The sequence below is a fragment of the Parambassis ranga genome, chromosome 7, assembly GCF_900634625.1.
Source record: "Parambassis ranga chromosome 7, fParRan2.1, whole genome shotgun sequence".
NCBI lineage: Eukaryota > Metazoa > Chordata > Actinopteri > Ambassidae > Parambassis > Parambassis ranga.
The window spans coordinates 18,128,295-18,156,254 of NC_041028.1; the positions used below are offsets into that span (position 1 = coordinate 18,128,295).

The 27,960-nt window shown below is 41.8% G+C and overlaps 1 protein-coding gene across 2 annotated transcripts in view; it reads right to left on the reverse strand.

Moving 5' to 3' along the window:
- Positions 1 to 2,161: 2,161 nt before the first annotated feature.
- Positions 2,162 to 27,960, reverse strand: part of plagl2 (pleiomorphic adenoma gene-like 2) — a 32,268-nt gene continuing 6,469 nt past the window's right edge. For both annotated transcript variants that reach the window (XM_028409836.1, XM_028409837.1), the window contains 3 exons: positions 5,531 to 5,641; positions 4,923 to 5,442; positions 2,162 to 4,586 (listed from right to left, as the gene is read on the reverse strand). In XM_028409836.1, the coding sequence (XP_028265637.1) occupies positions 3,116 to 4,586; positions 4,923 to 5,257 (1,806 nt within the window). In that variant the 5' untranslated portion in view covers positions 5,258 to 5,442; positions 5,531 to 5,641 and the 3' untranslated portion in view covers positions 2,162 to 3,115. The remainder of the gene's footprint in view (positions 4,587 to 4,922; positions 5,443 to 5,530; positions 5,642 to 27,960) is intronic.

The following is a 27,960-nucleotide window of genomic DNA, read 5'->3' on the forward strand; positions in this document are numbered from 1 at the left end:
GTGCAAAAATGTAGTTTCTTCTCCCGAGGTTTTGGTAAGAAAAACAAAACAAATAAAAAAAAAATGAGGTGATGTGTTGTGTTGTTTTTTTTTTCTTTCTTTCTTTCGAGGTCCTGTTTTTATACAAACAGTAAAATAATATATAATGACAAACAAACAAAACAAATATATGACTATAAGTAAAAAATACCCCGAGTGGTGCAGTCATGCTCTCGCGTCCCCCCCCCCCCCTGTCGCTTTGAATGTCAAAGCACCTGGGAGAGGGAGGGTGGGGGGGTTGGTGACTGCGTTCGTCCGGGTATTTTCAGACCCTTTTCCTTTGAATCTAACCAAGCAGCTGAAAGAGAAGAAGAGGTGGAGGAGGAGTGAGGACTAAAGAGGAGGAGGAGGGGGCGGGGCCAGGGGCTGATCAACACTTTGTCGGTTCGACTTGTGCATGTTTTCAGCTTGCTGTCCATCTTGAAAAGAACAAAAAAATAAAAATAAAAAACGAGAAATGTTCTAGTGGTCTACAGTTGTCGTCCATCAGCAACCGTAGCTAAAAGCAGCAATATGTTTTTTTACTTTATATGTGCTGTTTTTTTTTCTTTGTTTTGTTTTGTAACTTTACGGTGTTTGTTTGTTTGTTTGTGTTGGCAGGTGGGTGGGTGGGTAGGGGGTTAATCTGTGGCTACGGCAACCTCTAAGCGAGCTGCTAAGACCAGACAAGAGTTAGGCACGAAACCAAAATAGTGAAGATGAAGCGTGGATCTGTCGGTGGTTGGTCGTGCCACCGACAGAACATTTAAAGGATGACGGTGGTTTATTTCAACCTGGTGTAGCATCACCAGCGTCAGTCAATTAGCCACCGTTAGCAGCCATTTTGCTAACACCAGGTTTAAATAAAGCAGAATGATCCTTTAATGTCACTGGAGCACCTATCTTGACTTTGAGGCTTAGGTTAACTTTGGGCTCAGGTTTTTTTTTTATAGGCTGGAGGTGAAGGGTTAGTTAGAATATATATGTATATGTATATGTATATGTATATATATATATATATTCCACTGGATAAAAGACCTACAGTCAGATTTCTAGGCCATCCATGTCAGCATCCCTATGACTACCTATTTTATATCCTAACTGGTTACTAACAGCCTTCTATAAATACCTCTCATCCACAGTTCTGATGTCACTATACTAAAAATCAAGTACATGTAAAGGTAAAGATCAGATGTGACAGAAAAAAAGGTTTAAGGGGAAAAAAAGCTAATACTTCATCCATTTGTTCGATCATAAATGCAAGATACACACAAATGTAAACCTGCCAGACATCAAAAAAATAAAAAACATAATTACTTAGTTTTAATATGTCTACCTAAAATACACCTTACTGAGATAAAAGCAATTATAATATTTTGTTGAGATATTTCGTACACTGCAATAACATTCTTTAACACATTTTTTTTTCCTCATCTGTCACTGTAAGTCTTTTTTTTATTTCACATATGTCTGGGTTCATCATTACCACCATGATGCATCTTTTTAAAAGAGCGTCTAAATATATGTGTATGTTTTAGAGATATGTCGGGCAGCTACAGGGACAGCTGCGCGTCTTTTTTTTCCATCATTATTATTATTGTTATTATTATAATTATGGGATTTTAGAATTATGGGAAGATGGTGAAGGAAGGAGAGTCTCCGTCTCAGGGCATCTCTAGAAGTCACAAGGAAGGAGGAGACGAATGGGGAAGTGCCTTCTGCTAAAAAAAAATACAAATAAAAAAGTGCTACTTATGAGTTAAAAAAAAGTGAAGCACACACTTTCACATTTCTTTTTAGCTTTTCTTCAGAAATGTGTGTTCACATGCCAAGTCTCTTATCAGCCACATGATAAGAGTTTTCTTTTCTTTTTTTCAAACTGACCTGACTCTAGGAGCACATCAGCTACAGGGTTTGTTTGAAGAGCACTTTTTTTTAAAGAGGCAGGAGGAGGTTGGGTTTTTTGTGGATCTGGCTTAGCCCTCTAAGGCCCCATTCACACTGGAAAAAGTCAATCCAGCTAGAGTAGGATTGAATCCGCATAGCCTTTAAATTGGATACGTTCAGACCTATTTTCAAATCTGGCTATCACACACACGTGTCCGCTCTCAATCCGGCTTAACCGGGCTTGTTTGTTGTCCTCCAAACCACTAGGTGGCGCCTCGCAGTTTATTTCTTTGTAGCCCTGTCGAAAATAAACTCGGGGCAAAGCTGTCGTAGTTCGGCGGTTGTTTACATACGGCTTTTGTACGCGACCCGGACACTGCCCCTGGGAACCGGAAGTATGGCGTCGCAAGCAGGATTCCGCATTTGCGTTCAGACCTGAGCCAGATGTAAGCCAATCTGGCTAGATCCACCTCTGAGAGGTGGATTGAAATCAATCTGGCTATATCCAGATTCACGTTTTTCAGACTCAGAAAAAAACTATCCGGATATATACAGATACGGCCCGAATCCTGCTCTAGCCGGATTGATTTCCCCAGTGTGAACTGGGTCTAAAGGAGAACATGGGGTTGTGTCTCTGTGTTCCTTCACTGATCTCTCAGGACTCGAGATGAGACCATGTTCTTATATTTGGGAGAGAGAGAAAAAATATATATATCCACTTCAAACTATATTTGTTTCTGGGTCACAACAAGACAGATAATCTTCACTAAAAAAAATGATCCTTTTTTTTCTTTTTTTTTTGTACATTATTACTTTATGCAGTACCACGCCTTTTGGCCTACTGATCCTGCCCTCTATAGAACTACTAAATAAGGGGATGGAAGGGGGATAAAAAGGGGGAAGTAAATGGAAATTTTAAAAATAAAACGTGGGTTAATACATTGTTATAACTATTGGATAAAGGAGAAAAAAAGCCTAAATAAAAGCTGCTTCAACTTCTCACCTTTTTTTCCTTTTTTTGCTCAAAGGGGATTAACTTCCTTTTAAGGCTCAATCAAAAGCTTTTTGTGCGACTTTTTATTTAAGGCTTCTAAGTGTTCATTTATTTATTTATTTGTTATTCTAATTCTCCAACTTTATTTTTGTGCCACAGCCCGAAATGTCCATCCTGAGCTGGTGCTAGTGTGGCGGCCATCTTGGCCTGGCTCTCTCACTGGAAGGCCTGGTGAAAGCGAGGCAACGTGGTGGTACTAAGGCTGGAGCTGAACACTGGTGGGAGGGGGTGCAGGGGTCCGAGGCCCAGACCCCCACTGGAGCTCTGCTGCTCCTGAGGTTGCGGTTGCAAAGAGGTAAGAGGTGCCGTGGCGACGGCGGCTGCTGCGGCGTGTGGCTCAGCAGCATGCAGAGATGAAGAAGAGGAGGAGGAAGAAGAGGAGGAGGTCGCGGATGAGGTGTAGCCCATGACCAGTCCTCCTGTGCTCATGGGGGCACTGTAAGGAGGCAGGTTCAGGGGCAAGAAGCCCAGCAGGTGGGAGAAGTCCATGTTAGCAGCACACAGAGACTCAGCGATCACCGCAGGGCTCTTGGACAGGAGGGGATCCCCGCAAAGCTCGTCCGCCAGGCCGGAGGTGGGCTCCAGTCCGTCCTTGGGGGGAGAGGCAGCAGCGTGGGGCTCTGCAGAGGGCACCGGGCCTGGCAAGCCACTCTGCAGATCCATGAGGAAGCTCTCCATCTCCACTTTCAAGGGCTTGTCCAGCAGGTATGAGGTAGATCCCAGCTGGTATTTGGGGGCTGGCTGGGGCTGGTGCTGCTGCTGGGGAGCCGGTGGCTGGTGGTGTGGGGGTAGTGGAGGGGAATGGTGGTGATGGTGATGGTGGTGATGATGGTGGTGGTGATGGGAGTGTGGGTGAAGAGATGTGGGGGATTCCATGTGACAGCCCATACCCATAGCTGCAGACAAGGGACTGGGCATCAGGGACGGGTGCGGGTGACCCACCCCAGAATTAGACATGGCCTGGAGATGGTGGGGGTTATACATGCCCATTGGAAAGGGAGCCCCACTTGGGAACGGTTTGCCCATCATGGGGTCTTTGTTGGGCCCCATGCCGCACATCATGGGGCTGAGCTCCTCCTTCACAGAGCATGGTGGAGACCCTGTAGTTAAAAGACCTAACATATCCGGAGGCTCTGTCTTGATCTTCAGCAGCTCTTGTGAGTGGCTCTTCTTCACATGGCGCGTCAGATGGTCTTTCCTGCCAAATCGTTGGGCGCAGTACTGGCACAGGAAGTCTTTTCGACCTGTGTGGACCACCATGTGCCGCCTCACATCCTTTCGTGTGTAGAAACGTCGGTCACAGTGGTCGCATGGGTGTTTTTTCTCCTTGGCACCACCTGAGGACTTGCCTGAGTGGCTCTTCAGGTGCTCCAGGAGAACGGGCGTGCTCTCATAGCTCTGCATGCACACTTTACAGGTTAAATCCCCTGCGGTGGCGGAGTGCATCGCCACATGGCGCTTGTATCCCAGCTTGGTGTTGTAGTGCTTCCCACACTCCTCACACTTAAAGGCCTCCTTGTTGGGGTCATGTGTCTGCAGGTGGTTCTTCAGGTGATCTTTGCGGTGGAACATCTTCTCACAGAACGAGCACTGATGGGTCTTCTGCGGAGAGTGTGTGGCCATATGCCTGCAAAGACCAACAGGATGTGAGTGGTAGTGTTACACATTCCTTTTCTTTTTGTCATGTTTGTTATATATAAGTGAGACATGCATTTCTGCTGAAATACACTAAAAATGAGTCACAGTGGTTTACAGTCAAGACCAAAATGGGGTTGGAACCACTTCCCCTGATTCATTGGACTGAAAATCTTCTGGTATGATGATGAGTTTAAGATTTAATCATTAAAACCTGCATTGACTGGCCACATTAACATGTTAATTCTAACATGATCTAAATAATGAAAACCTGTGAAAAACTGTGTGTAATCTTTGACCTTTGACCTTGAACTGTAGTGCTGAGTACCTGAAGAGCTTGTATTTGGAGCTGAAGGACTTGGGACAGTGTGGCTGTGAGCAGTGGAAGGGTTTCTCTCCCGTGTGACTCAAGGCGTGGAGCCGGAGCTTCTCCTGTGAGGCGAACAGAGCCCCGCACACCAAACACTCGTTCCCGCTCGCTCTCCCTACCTCTTCTCCTGCCTCTTCCCTCTCTCTCTCTTTCCCCCTCTCTCGCTCTCTCTCTCTCTCCGTCCGCGGCAGCTGGGTGGCGCTCCCGAACAGCTTGGCGGCAGTCCTTCGTCCCTCTTCCTCCGGCGTCAGTGCGGTAATACGGTGTGAGGCATCGGCGGCAGCAGCTGCCATGGCAGCCCTAGAGTGCCGCTGCCATGAAAAATTCACTTGTGGTTCCCCTGCCTTGCAGGCTCAACGTGGGAAGTTGCGAATGATGGTGGGTTTGTCACAAAAAAAAAATAAAACTTAAAAAGAAAGGTGACTCAGCTCACAGGAAGGGCCAACAGTCCAGAGTAAATGTCAAGATGATCCAAAATCTATGGTGAGACAGAAAAGACAGGCACTGATAGACTGTTTACGAGTTTGTGGAAACTTCTGACACTTTGTTACAAAGCCTGCATTTACCTGTTTACTTTTCTTCTCTCACACGTTTCTTTACTCTCGTGGTCTCTCCTCCTCACCCAGTCCCAACTGCTATGGTTGGTGGTGAGTGGGTAATACTGCTCTGCATCTTTACTGTAAAGGGGAGAGAAGATAGAGTTACACCAAAATACATCAACAGCCTCAAATTCAATATCTGTTTTTTGTACTTGCTCACTAGGGGGAGCTGAACGACAAGCCTGACACATGTGACGAGGAACCACAGAGGATTAGCAAAAAAACAGTTTTGTTAGTGATGATACTCAATCATAGGCACAGCACAATACCTTTGTTTGTGCAGCCATATGTCAAGACTAAATGCAATTACACAGCCTCATCCCTCATCATGTGTGTCTGCAGATGACAACGCAGCGCACAAAGACAGCTTTGTGGGTGTGTATGCATGTACATGTATGTACTTGTTTATGAAACTGGATAAGGCTCCTGTAATCCTTGGGAAAACACAGAAACACACACACATACACAAGCATGCCCCAGGATACAGACGGAGCTGTGACGAGTGGTGGGGAGTAAGGAGTGTTTACCCCACAAGCCGAGAGTTTCCAAGAACCAGCACTACCTGTCAACCTGAATTCCTGACAACAAAAACGGACACAAATGCTTAAGTGTGCCAAAACAGATACTGACCAACAACACTGATAACATGTGCGGCTAAAGGATCCTCTGTGTGTGTGTGATCTCTGCATTTCCTTGTTTACCCTCAGTAACCTCTGTGACCCCTCTGCTAGCTAACACACCAGTTAAGTCCAAGGTTTGCGGGGGACACTGCACTGATCTCAATGTCAGCCGTACTGTAAGCGTCAGTCATGTGAACTGAGAGTGCATTTAAGCATGGTAAACAAATGTGGACACACACACACACACACACTCTAAATGTAATGCCATCCTCTCTGTGTGAGAGGTCAACGAGTTAAGAAAGACAGCAAATATGCTGGAATCTTTGCACAGATACTTCTCCTATTTGTTTACGCAGAGATGTAGGTGTACACACATGTATCCACAGGTCGTGTCTTAAACAGACACACATGCCTGCCTGTGCGCTCACGCCTCATGTCTCGGTGCATACGTGTGCATACATGCATTCTCGTAATGTATGTGTGTTTACAGCGGTGGTTAAGAGGACCTGACAGCTGTAGCGTCGTGTGGTGGTCATCACCCAGCAGGGAGGGTGCAGGGGGGTGACACCCGTCCCATTGACCACCCTCAGGGAGCCCGGCTCTATTGTACAGCCTTCCCACTTCGCACATTCCTGGCCTGGTACCATGCCGTGTCGCACTACCCTGCACAACATCACATACAACACACGCCGCATGCCGCATCAAACACATGCAAAGCGCACATAAAAAGGCGCGCACACAGGCCGGCTGATACAGTACAATGAGGAGAATACACATTGTCAAGTTATAGAAATAAACATAACAAGAGCTTGAACACATCGCAGTGAAGCGACAACTTCACACAAGGCCTGAATGAGCCATTTGGAGTCATTCTGACATATGCAATATTATTACACTAAAAGTATTAACACCTCATTTCAGTTCAAATACTTTGATCATTCAATGTAACTCAATCCTCAATCCCACTGTGTCACTTAAGTGCACACTCATGTCTGTCACCTCAATGGTTTTAACAAAATATTATGTAAAGAATAAAGAGGGCAGTGATCATTTGGACATCCTTCTTTTGATAATCTGAATGCAAACACAACAACCTGAACACGCCAATTTACTTTTTAAAAGTAGCTTTATCAGCGCTAGGATACTGCTGAATGCAGCTAAAAAGCTACCGAGGTTAGCATCCTTCCCCTTAGAGTTAACTACAGGGGAAAATACATACAGTTTTTATTTTAAATGAGATCTTTGCAAGTAAAAAGACAATTAAGTGTTTGTCAAAAAGAGATTAGATTTCAGCATGTAGGGGAAAGTATTAAATAAAATGTTAGATAAGGGGACAAGGTAACTAGTGAGGTGGCTCACTACAAATAATCCACATTTGCATCCTTCCTCTCTAGCGCTGAAACTAACAACCACACAAATATAAAAATCACTAACTACTTCATTATATCATCATCATGTTCTTGTATATGAACATTTAACTATGTTAACTAATTCATTCAATGCTATGTAACTAATTTATTGTGGTTATTAACTGAAGTGTTATATTACAGTATTAGAGGACACTGTTAAAAATAAGTGCTTTAAAAAGATTCTTATATTGTTTCTGTAATACTGTATCCATAATGTGCTGGAGCAAAAGCACATTTACATTTTATGATATGTCAGCCTGTGTGCTTCTGTATGCATCCATCAGCCAGTGAACATCCACCTGAGGTCCGTTTGTACACTAAATCCATCCGCATCTCTGTGTAGCAGCTCCACATGTTCTCACTGTAACACTTTAAATATCAGCTTATTTGCATTACTGTTACCTAACAGTAAAATGTTTCCTGGCAGAGTAGAGCAGGATTAGAACATATAATATTATTAGCAGTTTATCGCAATAATTTAAATTTAAATTTATAGACCTTTAAGATTTCTGTCACTATGACTAGCTTTTAGCAGCTGCCTTAAGATTTTAATTGTTGCTACCGCCTTATTTGTGTGAGTTATGCTGGGCAAGCATTTGTGCCTCTGTGCATTCCTACTTTCCTCTTTTGAGTGGATACACATAGGTGAGCTCACACCGACAGTACATGTGTGCAAATGTCAGGTTGTGAAAATGGTAGCTGCAGCTTGAGAGGTTTTAACAGAAAACATAATACACAAATCACCACTGTGGTGTCATCAGATAGATTATTTGTACATTTACTGGGTTAATTAGACATCTGTAATGATTTTGTATTGCAAAATATGGAAGTTAGCGTTAGCTCAGTAGAGCCATGTCACAATTCATCATGCGTGTGTACATCATACAATACTACACTCCATGCAAATGTACTAATGACAGTATCAGCTCGGCTTTCAAACATGTAAGCCAGCTGCTTCCTGTGTTTTCGCTTTGTATAGCAGCGCTGTTGCCCAGCTTGATTATGACAGATTAGCTCAGTGACTGTTCCCCTGTGTGACTGAAACATTCTCTCACTTTTCTTACAGAGTTTATAAATATGTGATGCGCTCACGTTTCACTGTTTAGAAAGACAAAATAGTTTCTGCATCAAGCGTTTCCTAGTATGAGAAGAGACTCTCTGATACGTGACAATTACTCACTAGAACTGATGTTTAAATCAGTTCCAGCGGTTAATATCAAACACTAACTAGTCCTGGCTAAACAGGAAACCTAAAAAGTGACATTTCGAAGTATTTCTCATTTGATAACTGTTATGTGCGGATGATTTATGCCTAGATATTACATTAAAGATAACAGAAGAATGGAAATATAATATAATATAATGAGTCAAACAATTAGATTCAGGCTTTAGCTTAGAATTTTGAACCAACTATTTATGTTCTAGCTAATATGATACAGACTGAAAATGTATCTGTAACTGAAAATACATGAATATTATCTGGTTCCATCTTTTTGATTGACACTCTTTTGTCAAAAACTCCTCACTAACTAAACACAACAGTTTGGGGAACTACAAAATTTTACTATTTGTTGACTAAGTACTGAAAAAAAACTGATTAATAATGAAAATATCTGCTACTTTAATCCCTAAAAGTCAGGTATGGATTACAAACATACACATATAGCTAGTAGGTTATGGGTCGGAGCACACGGTGATTTATATTCAAGGCTTTCCGTCAGCACAAACAGCACAACTAACTGCAGCCATTTCCAACCACTAATCACACTTCACTGTCACTGCAGTGATCACAAAGTAACAAGCTCGCTGCTGCAGGATGGAACTCTCACTCCAAAATGGAAGATGACGCTTACGACAAACACTGCACAGCACATTCACATGGAACCCGTGCTTACTTCCCCTAATCAAAAACGCTGAAAGCAGAATTGAACCGCCACTTTCCAACCGCCCGGGTGTCTTTGGTTTCTGTCCTGGATGAAAGAGCTTCCACATTCCTTTCCTGAGGGGTCAGAGGTCAGCCTCTGCACTGCCTGCCTGCCCGCCCGCCACGGCTCCCGCATGCTGAGTGACTGGTATTAACCCCTTTGCTGCCTGCCGCAGCCACACTGAGCAACATGTGAGAAAGAAACTTTTTGCGTTGCCTGTGTCATTGTATTTAAGGACGGGCCCGGACCAGAGGCGGGCCTCGGTGGACTCGGGCAAAACTTAGATCCACAAAGCAGGGCACTGCGGCTGCAGAATCTTCTTGACTGAACTATACGAACCAACTAAATATAGAAAGTGAGTTCAGCGTCCGGAGCTTAGGTGACAACAGCCGCACTCGTGGGGAGAGGAGGGGCTATGGTGGGGGGTGGGTGAAGTTCTCTGTTGCACAAACATTTCAGCTAAAACACAGAAAATGATCACTTGACGTATTAAAGCAGAACAGCTGTTCAAGGTGTTACAGTTTTAAAGTCATTTAAACACACAAAGGTTTCAGATCATTCCATGGTGCTAATAGCAAAAACAGCCAAAATAAGCAAACACACAAAAACTACAGTCAAGATGGAGGACTGTGCCATCAGCAGCTAGATCAGGACAGAGAGAGTGTAGGAGAAAGATTCAGTTCACCGAAGGAAAGATAGAAACGCAGCAGAGGAAAGCCTGGGAGGGGGGGGTGGGGGAGTCAGGGTGGGCAGGAGGCGAGGTAAACCAGGAGAGGGATAAAGGGATGACAAAAAAAGGGAGGGAAAACTGGAGTCATTTGCAGCAGTGGAGTCAGGGGTCTTTGCACCAGTCAAATGACTCCAGGGAAAGAGAGAGAGAGGTCATGCTTTACTAACCACATTCAGGCTGAGGGTTAGTGAAGGCAGCATGGCCGCCATCAGCTCACTCACAACACGTTTTAGACATTGTTAGGATTTCTTCTTTGGTTTATTCAGTCAAACCTGGAAATACATACAGTATTAAGGCTACGTTATGTATTCTACACCCAGCTCGGGGTATTCCTACATGTTTCATTCATGCACGCCTGAACACATGAAGGAGACCTCCTGACAGCAGGAAGAGGAGCTGCTTTGTTTATTGTGTTTGGCTGGACAGCATGAAAAACTGTGTGCACAACCGCTCAACAAGAATAGGGCAAGGAATGTGAAGTACGGCACAAACATCATGACATTCGTGTGCATTGGAACTTTTTAGGGTACCGTCTGAATTACATCACAACAAAAAAAGTAAAAAAAAAAAAGAGAAGAAAAAAAAATATCAGTGGAAAATTTTAGATTTAAGACCTGGTTTAGAGACAGAGAGTTTTGAGATCACTGACATGATTCTCTTTGCAGACTTATTGATTGTTGGTAACGCCACAAAAACAAAGCATCCGCATTACCACTGAGGCCCCCAAGGTCCAGACCTAAGTTACACAATAACCTCTGTTGGTTGGTTGTTGCAAAGATACTTTTCAGTTTCTGCTGGCGTTGTTGGTTGGTGTATGTGTGTATGGATGATGAGAGGAGTGAATGCTTCTCTTGCTAATGCAACATCTTTGATTAATGCGGTACAGTGAACCATCCATGTGGGTTCCTCTGAACCCACTTTGCCCTGTACAGGGTCACAGGGTCATGCTAAAGCCTATCCCAGCTGCCAACAGGCGAGAGGCGGGATAAACTCCGGACAGTTTGCAGTCCATCACATGGCTAACAAACAACCAGTCACACTCACACCCGTGGCCAATTAGAGTCCCTAACCAACCTAACATGTCTGTCTTTGGTATGCGGGAGGAAGCTGGAGTACCCGAAGAAAATCCACATGGAAACCACCGTGCTGCCCTGTAACACAAGGTGATGCAAGGATTTTAGATGCACCTCTATGCAAGGTGTTACGGTATAGGTGGCAATTATTTATTAGCTTGAAACCCTTTATTTGCACAATGTTTAAAGTGTAGTTCCCTTATATTATGAACATTATACATATATTTTACATATTGTTCATCTTAAAAACGTCAGACGTCAGATCATACTATACTATATTACTTGTATATTATTTAACCGTTAAAAAAATTGTGTTCTTTAGAGGTCGAAATAAACATAATATTCAAAATGACTCAAAGTGTTTTATTGAATTGTAATATAAATTTCAGTGATAATATTTTACTGCATCTGCGTTATGTGTTTTATATCTCCGCATAATAACCACTGTTTCCTCCTCGAAAGACCCACGAAGGCTCTGTTTTCCTGCAGTAAAGGCATCAAATAACACGTCAAACATACCTAGAGCCTGAAGCTGTTATCTAGGTGATTTTGATGTTTTTACAAACATGTCAAAAAATATTGCTTGCTATTCATTATGAAAAAAATATGATCCAAAAGTGTAAATCCAATATAAGCGTACGCAGTACTGCAGTGACAATGACAGACAGCAACCAGAGCGAGTGAAAAGTAGTGTTATTGGGTCAAATGCTCATTTATGTCAGTTAAAAGCACATGTGAAATCGCTGCTGAGCCACTTGTGTTATGTTGCTAAAGCCCCGTTTATAAAGAGTTAATATATGATGCAGACAGTTTGTACTGTTGTTAGGAAAGCTCACTGTACAGCAACAAGAAAAATCACACGAAACAGAAAAAAAACACAAAATACACAACACTTCATCTTCTTCTCCTTTTGGCTGATCCCTTTAGTGGGCGCCACAGTGTGACCTGTTTCCACCTAACCCTATCCTGTGCATCCTCTCTTCTCACACCAACTCACTTCATGCACATCCATATATCTCCCTCTTTGGCCTTCCTCTTGACCTCTTGCCTGCCAGCTCCATTTCTAACATCCTTCTACCAATATAACCACCATCCCTCCTCTGTACACGTCCAAACCATCTCAATCTGTCCCCAATTTGTCCCCAAAACAGCCACCCTGAACTGTCCCTCTGATGTGCTCCTTCCTCAATCTGTCCATCCTCATCACTCCTAAAGAGAACCTGAACATCTTCATCTCTGCTAGCTCCAGCTCTGTCTTTTCCTCATTGCCACAGTCTCTAAACCATACAAATACTCACCACACAACCAAATCTAGAAATGCAAACATAAGAGAAATGCCTCCATTGACCCTTAAAACAAACAGACCTGCTGGGACACACTTGTTATTGATTCCAGTTTGAGTCTTTGCTGGCGTTTCCATGCATATGTTAACTACTGTAGGTTTGGGTCAAAATCCTATGCACTCTAACACTATTACTTCACCTCATCACACATTAGTTCATCTTTTATAGGACACAGAGGATGACCCTGTCTGACATACCAGCCTCATGGTATGAGAGCATGCTGGAATCATCCACAGAAAGAATCCAGTACATCATTTTACATTTTTTAAAGGTGTTGGGATATACAAAATATGGCCTACTACAACTACAAATACGGCCTCCTTGTAAAAGTACTAAAAGCACTTGTAAGCAACTTAGGGTTAAATATCTTGCAAGCAGCCTGGGATCGGCTCCAGCCCCCCGCGACCCTGCACTGCGGGACATGCAGGTTAATAGAAGATGGATGGATGGATAAAGGTATATCATTCATCATCGTCACCTCGCTAACTAAACTTACTCCATATTTAGCTTCCAACATTTTCTTTTTATTACACCTTTTTTCAGGTCTAAAGCAGATTTTCTTTACAGTTTCTATATAATTTACTAGACATTTATGATGTCAGTTTATTATTGGTCTGTTGAAGGTTCTCCTTTGGTTTTTCCATCAACACCATAAAAAGCCTTAGCAGCATTTAGGATGAGTTTGCAGCATTAGATTTTGTCAACAGTAACAACAGGAGCAGTTTGAGTAAGTTAAAAAGCAATTATATGATTTTATGATGCACGCAAAGAGTGAACAGAGCAGCTCAGACTCTCTCTCCATCCTTCCTCCCACCTCCTCCTTGAGGTTTCAGTTCCTCTCCTGCTCGTGTTTTCTGACCCAGGGTGAAGCTCTATACATAGGGTGGGTGTGCAGAGGGGGGTAAGAGGAAGTCCAAACCATCACCCATCCCGACAGTTAGTCTCGGCTGAGATGTGGCCATGATGCCAGAGCACTTCTGGCCCGCTGTCCTGGCTAAAGATAGCTGTGGTCTGGCAGGGGGGGGGGAGGAAGAACTCATCTAACTGTCACCAAGGAACACCTTTACTGCTGCACCACCTTCTTATCCTCACTTCATCCTGCTGTTACCAACCAGAGAAAAAGATTTCCTTTAACTGTCACTGCTGTCTCACAGATTCTATGGCACCACAATATTTTCCACTGAAATGCACAATTTCCAACAGCTCAGACTACCACCACCTAATCAAATGTTTACTGAGCCTATGTTTGTCATGTGATCGTCACGGCTGCAACAAAATAAAGACTGAAGGAGGTATAGTGATGTTTGGGATATCTTCACTCACCTTCAGGAGGGTGATGTTCAAATGCTTCACAAAGCACTCTGCCAGGTCAGTGAACACAACAGCGGGAGCAGCAGAAGACAACTGAATTGTCCATATTTAGATGGAGGCAATACAAATAACAGGGATACCAGTAACGTCTTCACAACAGACACCAACACTGTCAACAGTGAACCTGCCCCACATGACCGATTCAAGATGGCATCCAAGTTAAAATGTCTTTGTTGGCAATTTCCATGTTATGACAACTGTACAGGGGGTGAATGGAACTATATTATTTTTCATTTTGATGTTTTGATTTCGGTAAGACCTTCACATATCTGTGTGGCTCCACTTGTACTCCACACTCCAATTTGCCCTGTAACTGGATTAAGTGGGAGTTTAGGCAGACTCAGTCCCTCCCAAGGTGAGTGACAGCCTCACACAGATTCCAAGCAGCTCTCCAGGAACCGGTGTGATGTCTTACACAAATGCACCTTACTGTGCTGTGTGAAACTCACAAAGGTAAGATGCTGCACCTCTGAGCCTGATTCAGAGGAAGTAACAGCACAGGAGGCAGAACACTTCATCAACAAGTGACAGGAAGCACATCTGACAGGCACACCAAAAAAAGTACACACCAACAAAAGGAGCAACACCTACAAAAACACCAAATACTGACAACTACAAGCCCCAGAGCAGTGAGTGCTTAACCCAGTGCACGAACACATTAATGTATGACACAACAGCTCTGAGACAAAACTTGCAGAGAATGCTTCAGGGTAAAAACTGCTTCGAAACAAGATGATCTACTGAGATTGTAGTCACAGTCGATAAGCCTCAATCATCCATGTACAGCACAACAGGGGAACACATTTACAGTGTAGCTGAAGGCATTGGCCATGGTATCACCAGTTAATCTCGTCTGGACACAAAAATCTAGAAGGTATAAAAAACAGACGGCTACACAAAACCACAGCAGGATGAAACATTTATTAAACTATTCTGGGATTACTTAATCTGTACAGTTCAGTGTGTGTGTGTGTGTGTGTGTGTGTGTGTGTGTGTGTGTGTGTGTGTGTGTGCGTGTGTGTGTTGAGTTGAGCAGTGAGGAGGATGCAGGGGTCAGCCAGGTTGTTGGGGGTGACACTGAGTCCACGCTGCCTATTTGACACTGGGAATGTGTCTGTTAGTGAGACCGCAGGCCACAACACTCTCACACATGCACACATACACATACATAAACAAGCCTTTGACTATACTTCCTACAGGAATGCACAAGGCTGCATATCTCCATTGAAGCATACACACAGGAGAAAAGTGAACCGCAGTTATGATTAGTGCATTAATTAGAACATATACGGCATTCCAACAGCCATAAAAAGAACAACAGCAGCAGGCTAAGTGGTTAGACATGTGAAAACTCCCCATTAGTCCATGACTCTGTATGTTACTCTGTGTTAAGACTGGCTACAGATGCAGCATTGTGAATGTTTGAAAGAACATAGCAAAAAAGAGGAAAATAAGAAAGTGTGTCAGTGCAGAACACACACAGATACTGTGTATCTATGGAAACTTTACATGTGGAAATATCTGAAGCCTGATATTCCCCTCTACAGCAGAAAATGCTATTATAATATAAAGTGAGTAACATTAAAAAAAACACCTTCATATATAAAAAGGGAATTAATCAATAGAGACTACAGAAAGTCCCCAGTGTGTCAGATACATACACTGGTCTTCATCAAAAGTCACCTGTGTGCAGACACCTCACTATAGAGCTTAGATTAGCTAACATCTGTTGTCCAGTCATGCTGATTAAGCAGCTTTTGTTTGCCATAAATATTAAATAATTTAAAATTTTACATCCACAGCAACAAACAATACTGTCGTGGAGTTACAGTCAAATCCTTGTATATAAAATACAGCATGCCTTTATCTTTTCATAAACGTCTTCTGTTTGCACATATTGAGCTAACTGTCTCTGATTAATTGTCTAATTTTCAATCTTTGATCATAATTACACTCTGTGACAAAAAAAGTTGCATCACATTAGAGAGGCATGAAAGAGTAACTTTCATTGTTTTAAAAGTATAAACTCTTTGAATTCCTTTTCATTTTCAAGTGTTTCCTGCCCTCACGATGGAAGTCTGCAGCCATACTGTCTTGATTTTCCTCAGTCTGTCCCTCATGCCAATTTAAACACCCAAAAATCAGCCTGGGCTCGTTAGCAGCCTCATCGTCCCCCCCTGCCTCCCCCTGCCTCCCGCCTCCTGCTGTGGTCACCACAGATGGCACGCGTTTAGGAGGCACCTATCAAAATAAGCAGTGTTCTATGTGCGTGTAAAAAGCTGGCCTGTACTTGAACACATCTTCTGTCAACATGAACCACAGATACCATCATCATTACAGCCATCACTGTCTTTATAGCATCAGTATCATCCTCACTTCACACACTCTCTTACTCTGATACCATAGAGACAGAGAGAGAGAGAGAAAGAGAGAGAGAGAGAGAGAGAGAGAGACATCTGGGTAACACACATCCCTCCGCTTTTTTAACCATGACTGGGTTTCATCGAAGACTAATTAGAAAATTAACTGGCTCCACAAACAAAGACCAATCTCTCTCTCTCTCTCTCCCTCTCTCTCTCTGTACTAAATTGCAAAGAAACCCATTTGAGATGACTCTCACTAACCTATTTTAGGATTTGCATGTGTAAAACAATCCTAACAGATATGTCTAAGTCTCTGACTATCATCATCTCATCTGCTTGTCTTTAAAGCCAGATTACAAAAACACATCTACACAGCCCTGTGGAGCTTTACAACAATTGCAACAATCACTGTTAAATGAGGTGGTCTGCTCTACAGAAGAGATCCTATCACCACCACCTGCCATGTTTCTCTGCTGCCATCACCTAGCAACCTTGTAGCTCCCATCGATATAGTTTACCTTTAAAAGTATAAAGGTAAGCAGTAAGCATATTGTGTCACACAAATAAAGGTCTAAAGAAGTTTGAACAAAGATGGGATCCTCTATGGATGCTTTGTTACTATGGTGACAAGGTTTTACATGCATTGTAGTGCATGAAAAGTCCAATGACTAAAGTAGAGGAGTGAAAATTGCAGGTTTTTTTTATGAAATGTGTCTAAGCAGTACATAAAAAATACTGTCACCCTTTTCACCTGACCACAGGCTGATTTCTATATATGTAAGATGTTACAGTGTTGGCAGACAAATGCATTAACGCCTGCTGAAGAACGCCTCGCTCTTTTTATTGGTAAGCAGTAAAAGAAAAACTGCAGAGTCAGACCATTAGTACAAGATACACTGTTTGTTTTGCAAAGCTTTATCAAAATGTTGACACTAAACACATGGGCAGCAGGACTGTGTTGTGTTTTTTCATGTGTGTGTGTGAAGAAGTGTGTGTGTGTGTGTGTGTGTGTGTGTGTATATATGTGTGTGTGTGTGTGCAGAGGTGATTCTGGGGAAGCCCTTCTGGCAGGGAGTCCTGACTGTGACACGGAGCTCCACAGCAGCCGGAGATGTGGGCACGGTGCCAGTGGGCATCCCGCCAATCGCCCTCACTCCCTCTCTCTTTCTCTCATGCACATGCACTTTTACCACCACACAGGCCTTATGTCTTTTATATATGTATACACACACACAACCATGCAATAGTTACTGCACTAAATATTTAGTTTACAGTGTAAATTAGGAATCAATTTCTTAAGGAAACAAATACAACAGCACCAACTGTCAGATTACAGAATGTAGATTGACATTATAAACTTATTAACATGTAAGTCATATTTACAAATGAAGCATTAGCACTATAACCTATCATTTAATGTAAAAAGGTCCAGCCTTCTCTTTATTTTAGCTCAATTTTGTTATCCACCAACTCCTGGTTCTTTACTATGTTCACCGGCTACTTATAGTCAACATCTGTCTGCCAGTTGGTGTAGGAGAAGTCATGTACAGTACATCACAGCTTCTAAAAGGGGACCCATAAAGTTCATTTCTGATACAGGCTCCAGGGTTTAAGGAACCCTTTGCACTTTATAGATGTCTTGTAAGCAAGATCTTGTCATTGTGAGGTCAAAGTGATCTGTGAATGTAACAAAAATTGATTGAAAAGTGGCAACTTCTTAATTCCATCCATACAGTGACCAGCTTTACAAAAAGTAAAAAAGCAACGCTCTAAACTGATTCACAAAAGCCAATCCTTATGTGCTTTTGGCACAAAAGCATCATGTCTACATAAAACCTTAGTATACATTCCACTTGAGTAATATCACAGTATTTACATGTTATATAAATGCCCAAAGATATTTAGTTAAGTAACTACTATTCTTGATTTTTCTATCTGCAGCAAAGAAAAGACTGTGAAGATAAAACTTACAGAAAATAATAAAATATAAGAAAAACATATAAGAAATGTAAAACGATGGCAACCCCAGCTTTGGTTTCTCGATTTATTTTGACAACTTTATGAGGTAAAATTTCATATAATTCACTTGTTTTTTTCGTACTAAGACTCAAACTTTAAGGTGATTGATGACTCAGATCTCAAGTTTTTAAGTGAAGTTGAAAAGCCCAATCTCTTTGCCCGTAATCATACTAACCAGGGGTTTAGGTGGACACAGCAGACTTAAAACTACTGTTCAGATAGACCTTTGGGTGACATCATGGAAGATTTCTCTATCATTTTCAAAGTCAAAAGAGAAAAAATAATGTGTTTCATGGATTACTGGAATGAATAAACTATGGTCAGTGATAAAGAATCTCAAAACTGACATGACCAGATCTTTTCTTATAAATGCAACATCTAGATATCACTATTTTCTGACTATTTTTACATCTTTCTCTTTCAAACGTTACAACCCTGTAATTAATTTGTACATTGAGGTACCGGTAGTTACTTATTTTTTTCAACTGGATACTTTAGCAAATTTTAGCTTTAAAAAGTAATGAAGCGTGTAGATGAGAAGACTGATGGACAGCCTGCACACAGTGATTATTTGCTCTGATTGAAATGCATGTAGCTTACAGCCTGAGCCATCCAGCCGCTCGGACTGGGTCACTTTTGTTTCCCTGGGCTGCCGCTGGCTCTCTGTGATTCAGATGGGGTCAGCAACAAACAATCTCTAAGTTTGGCAACGTCAGCTCAGCTTAAAACAACAGGCATTGTTCGACAGGCTTTTGTTTACAGAAATCTACAGGTTCCATGCACCCCACAGCCTTTTCCACTTTTTTTTTCCTTTTCCTTGCCCCTTTCGTTCTACTGCTGATTTTCCTCTGTTTCTTGTTTGCTGATTGCCCAGCCTGGCTCCCCCCCCCCTTATCCATTCTTTGAGTGTATTTTTAAAGGATGTTCAGGGCAATGGAAGGGAAAGGAGGAAAGTAAGTAGAGGGGGGGGGGGTTAAAGGTAGAGACTAGTAAAAATAACATTCTTGCATAAACAGGGCCTTGAAAATGGGCAGTGGGCAGCTTGCATTCCTTGAATTTTTTTGAAACTTGATCACATTCAGAGAATTGGAGGCTGCAGGCACCTTCAGGCAGATGACAGCGACAAGCAAGAAAGAGGGAAGGAGGGAAGGAGAGAGAGAGAGAGAGAGAGAGAGAGGGAACATAACAACATGACAAGAATGAGATGAAAAGTGACCAGCTGACAGGAACAAAATGAAAGAGAAAAAAAGGTAGGCAGATAACACAGACGTTCAAAAAAACACCCCACAAATATACAGCAGGGTTATTCAGTTCAGCCTGACAGCCAACTGCAAAAACACCAATTCACAGGCCTGACAGGATCATATTAGAACTAACACACCTTCAGCTATATCAGAAGCTAGTCTCCACACAGATGAGGCTTTGTACTTGGTGCAGAACACTGGGTAACATATCAGGAGAGGAATGCTCAGTCTGGGACACAAGGGAAGAAAAAAACTACAACTATGGCCTCCATAGGCACCCAGTATAAAGTGATGCCGCAGCTGGACAGGTAGAGTCAGGCCTTGTTTTCTGTGTCTGGGTCAACAAGCCAGTATCACTCCTGTGGTTCTATAAATAGCAAAGGTACAACATGGCCGTGCATGAACTCAAAACAACCACAAAAACCAAGTCTGATAAGACTCAAGAACACAAAGACCCAGTCTGCAAGACAGCACACGTATTAACCTGTATGATAATGGACGCAGCGTCGGATGATAACATCGACCTGTGATGGAGAGATGAAAGTGCAAAGGAAGCAACAGGGTTGGCGGAGGAGGTATTTTAGGAGCTGACATTACTGCTGACAACAGGATGAATGCTGAGTGTGTGTGAAAGGGTTAAAGTCTGTTTTATTCTGATACGAGGTACCTGCAGTTTCATTTTATTAGCATTTTCAGCTGTGATACCCCTAAATCAGAACTGTTTTAGCTTTTAATCGATCCTCTCCACAACTGTATATATATGATGTAACTGTTTGTATGTCCCAACCAGGTCCATCTTATTCAATGTCTGAAAAAAAACATTGCCTCAACAGCCATGTAACTACACTACACTACACTACTACTACACTCTGACCCCAACAACTGTTATCGATCAGCTGACTGTATGGTTCTGTACGGGGACCCCTACTGCTTCGGCTTTTCACCTGCTAAACCAAGCAGATCACTTTGTATTTGGCAGCTAATATAAAATGAGCAATCCTCACGTTTGCTTGCCAACACTGAAAAACATTTCCATGTCTGTGTATCTTGATTGGTGGAACAAAACACATTAAATTATCCTCCATCCCCTCCGATGTCTCTTCAGTCTATGGTGTAAATTCAAAAGCAACATTTATTAGCTTCAGTCCGTTGTCTCTGTGTCTGAAGTACAAGACGTAAACAAACAGGAACTCCACATAGCAGCACAAAAACCCCCACCACTGACTACTGTTCTGTACACACAAGTACGCCACAGTACCCACAATAGGACATAGGCACAGGGCATAGCATAAATCAAGCTTAAGCCACAGCAGCTGCTGAGCTACAATGGTAAATACAAAAAAAACAACGTACATAAGCATATATTTATATGCCCTAGATGTCATCACATTAGCACTGACATTCTTAACATGTATTTGTGCACAACTATGTCAAACTACAGCATTCTGTTAGCATGGCTGTAGACACTTAAAGCTGTTTTCACACACTATGTCTATGAAGTTTCCCATGTACGTAGCTTCATGTCAGGTCACCACAACTCCAATAGCATCAGCATCACAATGACATCATGTCAGTGGACTTATTGTTAATGATGTTATAAATGATGATATCTGAACTAACTCCAGAGCTTCCTCCCCACAGTGGAATCGTTTCAGACTATTACCTGATGTATGATCACATCAACTTTGAGGGATCTTATCTGTATCTTCATATCATTAGACATGGGTAAAACTGTTTTCACAGGGGATAACTCCATTATATTTTCCCATTAAAGTTGCACACTACATACAGTATTATTTCTATATTAACAAAGAGTGTATATTATATAAACTACATTATTCCGAGATAAGAGCTAACAGGTGGAACTGCGAAAGAAAGAAAGTACCGGTAAGAAAAGAGAATAAGGAGGACTTGACAGTGCAGAAAGAGTGTTGAGCTCAGGAGTTATTCATTAACACATTTTAACACAGCACTTTCCTTCTCCTTTCTTCCAGTCCCCAGAGATAAAAACACACACTCATTTGAATGACTGGGATACCAGAGGGTGGTCTTCCACCTCACTACCTCTCCAATACTTTAAATGTGCGCGCATAGTGAGACTGTGTATGGGTGTGGGGGATGTAAGCAGCTCTGTTTGAAGCTCCGTCCTTCTCTGAGAAAGGTTTGGGTTTCAGTCGGAGGGTAAAATAGTTAACAGATTGCCCAGCATCCGTACCACAGCTCGCACATCCCTGCACAAGACTAAGCCCACAGTCCACTATACTCCACACATAGTGAGCATTCACTGTGCTAAATATCAGATTAAACACTGATCAATCGGTATAAGTGCTGATTGGGATCTGGTGGCCATGCTGCCATCTAGCTGAGAGTGTGGGCAGATCAACAGGCCTTTATGAATAAATGAAGGATCAAAATAATACAGTCAGCCTATCAGCACATATGAGCAACTTTAGGTTTGAATACCACCTCTGTTACAGACCAACAGCATCTGACTAAGGTTTAAGGTTTACGTCAGGAGGGTTTAGCCTGCTAGCTGTAGGCTGATGCATTTAGCATCAGTAACAGCACAACATTCAGCTATTACACTAACATATAATAATACTTACTAAACAAATATGTGTATGTGCCTTATGTCATCACCATCTATCTATCAGCTATGCATTCTGAAGCCATTTAACTGGCTGAAGATTGGCCAAAAAGAGCTTATTGCCATTGACAAAATCTACCAATATTGTATATATTGGGGAACTTACTGAAAAACCTTTTTTCTGGTGTGGCACGTTTCACATCATAAGATATCTTGAAAATAGCATTACTAAACACATCTTCACAAATAACTAACACCTTTGGTTGACGATCACATCCCCCTAGAAATGACACATGGTTACATTTAAACTAGATGGCCAGAATGGGCGTTTGGCCCAGCATCATTTGATCACAGGACCCCCCCCCCCCCCCAGAGTCCACTTTAGAAGGTGTGTATGGTGTGCCACAACCTTAAACCCGAAACCCAGAAAGGTATTGTATTTTCTTTTTTGAAAATAAATTTAGACTTTTCAACATCTACTCTAACTGAATGAATGGCTGTTTGGATGGAAGTGGATGGAATCAGCCACGGAGAAGGAAATTAGCGTCTTCACCAAAGTTTTCATGAGGTGACGCCAATAAAAACCTGGGATTGTGGAGTCGTGTGATGCTGAATAAATGACTTTCCAACAGAGGGCACAATGTCACATTTGTGGATGTCAGTGTCAGGTGTAAGAGGGGACCAAACCATCCCAGAAAAACTGTTCAAACACTGTTTTCAGCCAAAAAAAAGATGGCAAAGAAACTGACATTTGATTCAGATAGGGTTGTTTTCACTTCAAAAAACTCTCATAGTTTGTATTTCAGTGTCCCCTGGTGAGACCAGTGGAATGACCCACAGGGATGAGGACACGCTGAATTAATAGAAACATACAGTACACGCACAAATAGCTGCTACTGAAAGTCACTCACTGGCAAAATGAGACTATCCAACCAAATCGACAGAGCGAAGAGGCGGCCGATGATGTGACCGGATTGGTCAGAGCCATACTGGGGCGGGGGGAGATGAGGGGGGGGGGGGGAGGATGAACAGGGAGGAGGGGAGCGAGGCAGCATCACGTGACCGAGTCCAGCAGAGAGTGTTATAATAGGCCCCCTCTCGGAGTAGAGAGGCAGAGGCTGGATGTGAACCAAAATCCCTCTACCACACACAGGCTGGCCATTGTTGGCTATTCACTGGACTCCATCTCAGGGCACTTTATCATTCAATTAGGACAGCTTTCACACCGCACACCACAGAAAAGAGGCCTTCAATCAAACTGAAAACTTCACACTGGCCCTGGAGGGGACGCAGAAAGGGGACTCGCAGTTGTCACCCTACTTTCATTTTTCCAACTTGTTGTCGTTCACCGAGACTTTAAGCAGAGAGAGAGAGAAAGAGAAAGAGAGAGAGAGAGAGAGAGAGAGAGAGGGAGGCAGAGGAGAGAGAATGATGGAGAGATGTGAGGAAAGAAGAGGAGAGCAGAGGAAGTACCGTTACATGTTCGGTACCACGTGTGTGTTTATGAAGCTGATGGAATGCATTTGAGTGGGTGAGGGGTTAAATTTGGTAAGTGGTTGTCGTGGAGGAGGGGGAGAGAGAGAGAGAGAAGGAGTGAAGATAAAGGGGAAAAATTCAAAGCTCAGAGAAGAGAATGGAGGAGGAGAGGAGTATACTTGAAGGAAATAATGAGAAAGAGAAGTATGCTTGAGAAAAGAGGGGAGGCGGTGGGGGGGGGGGTGGTAGGAGCTCAGCAACTGATCAAAACACAGCATGGAGAGCGAGAGCCAGGGAAGGGAGAGAGGAATGGAGTAAGCAGGTTGATAAACAAGTTAGAGAGGGCAGAAAAGCAGAGCAGCAAACAGGTGCTGAGAGCATCCCGCACTGTAAAAAGTGCACATTCTGACTTTACTTTTAGCAGCTCCACTTAGACAGCAAAGTCTAAACTCTTTTTTTTATTGCTTACGCTCTAATGGAACTGTTCCTTCTATTGGCAAGTGTGTAAAATTAAACTAAATTTTAATTTATGCTTTGATATAAATATAGCCTGTAAGTCAAAAGTAACTCATATGATGTGTTTATCTACCTCAGGCTTGTGTCAAACATTTAAAACGATAAATAATATTGCTATTTATTAATATAAATATTAAGCTTAATGCAAAGCATGCTGGGAAAAATAAATACAAATAACTTTAGTAACTTTTCATTAACTAAACAATGTAAATTCTGATCATTAAACAATTCTTTCAAACTTATATTCAAGTTAATTTCATGAAATAAATAATAACTTTTTAATAACAAACACATTTTAGTACAGTGTCCAATGGATGACAGAAGCACACTCACACGCTGAGACAACAGATGAGCTTGATTGGAGGGCCAATTGAAATGTCATATTTATTTTAAAGGCCGGACAGCTTGGAGCGGTTATCAAGCTAGAGAACATCTGTAAGTTGTAATTTTTACAGTGTAAAAACCAAGAATGTGACCCCTTCATTAGCTTTTCAAATTACCCAGCAGGCTTAAGAGAAGTAGCTAAACAACTGGTAAAAAGACAGTTAAGATATATTCCCCTTACATAAAAAAATACTGTACTAATAAAGGGTGATATTGTGGGGGGAAAAATGTCTGAAACGGTTGACATTGCTGGGTTTTATCCTGCCAGCATCTCATTGTTTTATGTAATGAAATAAGAGAAATTCTTCTGGAACATCCTATAGTGACTTATAAACAGGAAAACCATTTTTTAGATATCCCAGATCTCCCCCAAAAACACATGTGAGATCCAGGTGACAGCGGCCAAATATTTTCCTATACCCAAAATCCACAGGTCCGTCAATCTGCACTGGTGTTGACAGTTGTGTTTGTAACAAACAAGTTGTGTTACTGCTGGCTTCACCACTCTCTACTATACTATACCCTATACTACATCATGTAGATTTGCACACATCCATGCACTCCAGGAAAAAACCACCATAATCTTAAAGAGATTCTGAGTGAAGAGATCTATTCAGTGACATTTGCTTTTAGAACATTACAAAGAAGAAAAAGTGCAGAGGAAGTGAGCAGAAATTTTAAATACATTTTGATTGTTGTGATTGTTTGAAGCATGCAGTAATGGCAGATATGAATGTTTGCACGTAGAGTCTTATTATTACTACTCTGAGTGACACAGATCACTGATGATCTGCTGCCTCCCAAATGAACCTCTTTGGTTGGAGCTGGAGGTTTTTACTTGGCATCATTTAGCAGGCGGGGGGGATTGTTGGGCAGGGCGGGGTGGTGCAGGCCTTATTAAAAAACACTTCAGAGGAAGGAAGAGGGGATGTGTCATCAGACACTGTGGCTACTCTCTGTTTTTCTCCAGCTGCCTTCTTCCTCGCTCCTGAGAATGAACCAGGTCCAGTGCAATCTGTCACTGCTACTGTAGCTGAGAGTGTGTGTGTGTGTAAGAGAGAGGTAGAGTGTGTGTGTGTATGAGTCAGGAATTACTCTCTCTCACCACATGGATCAGGTTTCATCCCATTCGCTGACTCATAAATCGGCATCTCGACACAGAGCGGGTCCATGTTCCAGATATTACTATGCCGCTAAAACACACACAAACACACACATGACTCACTGCTGAGTCACGTGTTGAATCTCAACAACCCTTTGACATGCTTCGGTCCTCTCGCTGCGTGTGCATACTAGACCGTCTAGTACTGGTGCATTCCTCGGGTATACAGCGCTGGATACCAGCGCGCCGCAGTGCCTCTCTCATGTTAGAAGATGATGACAGGAAGGCTGATCATCATTAAGTTCACAGGTAACCTGCTTTTTCTCATCAGATTTCATCTGATCAGGAAGGCATGGCCAGGAAATTCAACAAATGCACAAAACATGAAGAATCTAAACCCTGAGCTTACGGAAGATTCTTCTTCACTCTGACTTTTCAGCTTTAGAAGGAAACATCCTCAACATCCTTAAAACCTGCTTTTTCTTTGTTACAGTTGTTTTATCATTTGTGCAAATTTTAAGAAAAGAATCTGTTGGTGCTTTTCTTTGACAGTTTCCATTTGTATTAATTTGATGATCTAATCCTGAAACAGTTGTAATTTAATCTTCAGTAAAATTATTGTAATAATTGTTACAAGCCATGCATCTTTAAAAGAATGAGTCAACCTGTAGAACAAGGTTATATGTTAAACTTTGATTTGTATTTTCTGTATGAATAAAATTTTTCTTGTTCTTGGTTATCTTGTTATAGGAACAATTTGTTGTTTTAACATTTTAAAAAAGCAGTTTTCGGATAGTTTAATGACCAAAGGATGGACTGATAAAGGCAGAAAATAAGCACAAGATTTATCAATAACGAAAATCATCATTGGCTGCCACGTAGCGTTATTTAAATCAATAGTAATTTCATCCTTTCTGTATAAGGATTTGCTGCTTTTCAGACATTTTTTTAAGAAAATCAAGGGTCTAACACATTTTAGTTATTTCACTTCCTGACTAACTATTAAAGACATCCATTGATAATGATATTTAACAAGAATATTTTTAGTCCTAAAACACAGTCAGTGATTAATCTGTTGTCTACAAAAACTGAAAATACAAAATAACCTGAACAACTTTATATTCTCCACCACTTTCATCACAGCTTCTCACAGTCAGCAGCAGCAACATCTGACACATGGTTCATCAGGCACGCCTCTCATTTCAGTCGTGAAAAGGTGCATTGATCCTACAGAAAGAAGCTCCTAATGTAACAAAAAAACCTTCCACTGCAAGCTCCATGAAACTAAAATCTGTACGCCACAACTCTGTGCAAATCCATCCTGCAAGTAACACATGCTGTGATGAAGAGAGCTGATACAGAATGTCAGCGTATCATCCAGGACCTTTATTCTGACTGTTCAATCCAACACCGTGACAGGCCGGCAGCACTCGTGTTTCATTAGGTGAAGCAGCAGATTCCCCTCTCACTCTATGACAGTCACATCATGCAGACGTCAGTTTTTAAAACAACTTCATTTTCTACTTGTAGAATCTTAAAATATACACCGCTCAAAGTGATTGACGCGGACAGACGGAGGCCTGTATTACTGTAAGAATTTTCATTACCTTTTACTTTTGTTTCTTTTTTTAGTTTTGCTTTCCTTTCAGTCCGGTCCAGTCTAATTTCTATAGAGGGATGTTTCAATTTAGATTCCCTAATTTTTTAATGATTAAATTTTAATTTTGTAAAATCTAGATTTATTCCAGTATCTGTTAAATAAATAATGTCTATTTCAGTTATGAAAAACAAGCTCAGTCTAACATTTTTGGACATTTTAGCCACATGCATTTAACATCAATTTGATTGCAGTTAACTTCCACACTTACGGTACACCTTTTCATTCTTTTTTATCTTTCCATAATCAAGGCAAACCCCAAATTAAACATTAAACTAAGAGAATGATTTAAACAGCGCTCTCTATGTGTTTGAATGTAAAGTGTAAATGTTGTCTCAACAGAGTTTTGTACTTAACTAGAGTTAATTTAATTTCCTTCTTATCATATGCAAAATCATTGTATGTACTGTGGGCTGCATGTCAGTGATAAATGCCTATATAATTTTTTTGGCCTATTGTATATAGCCTGTGGGTTCTAGAGTAGCCACAGACATTTAGACAGACAGACCAGTGGACTAATGAAGAAACCCTAAACATGTGATGATTTTCAATGAAGTTCTGAATAGAGATTTTCATCT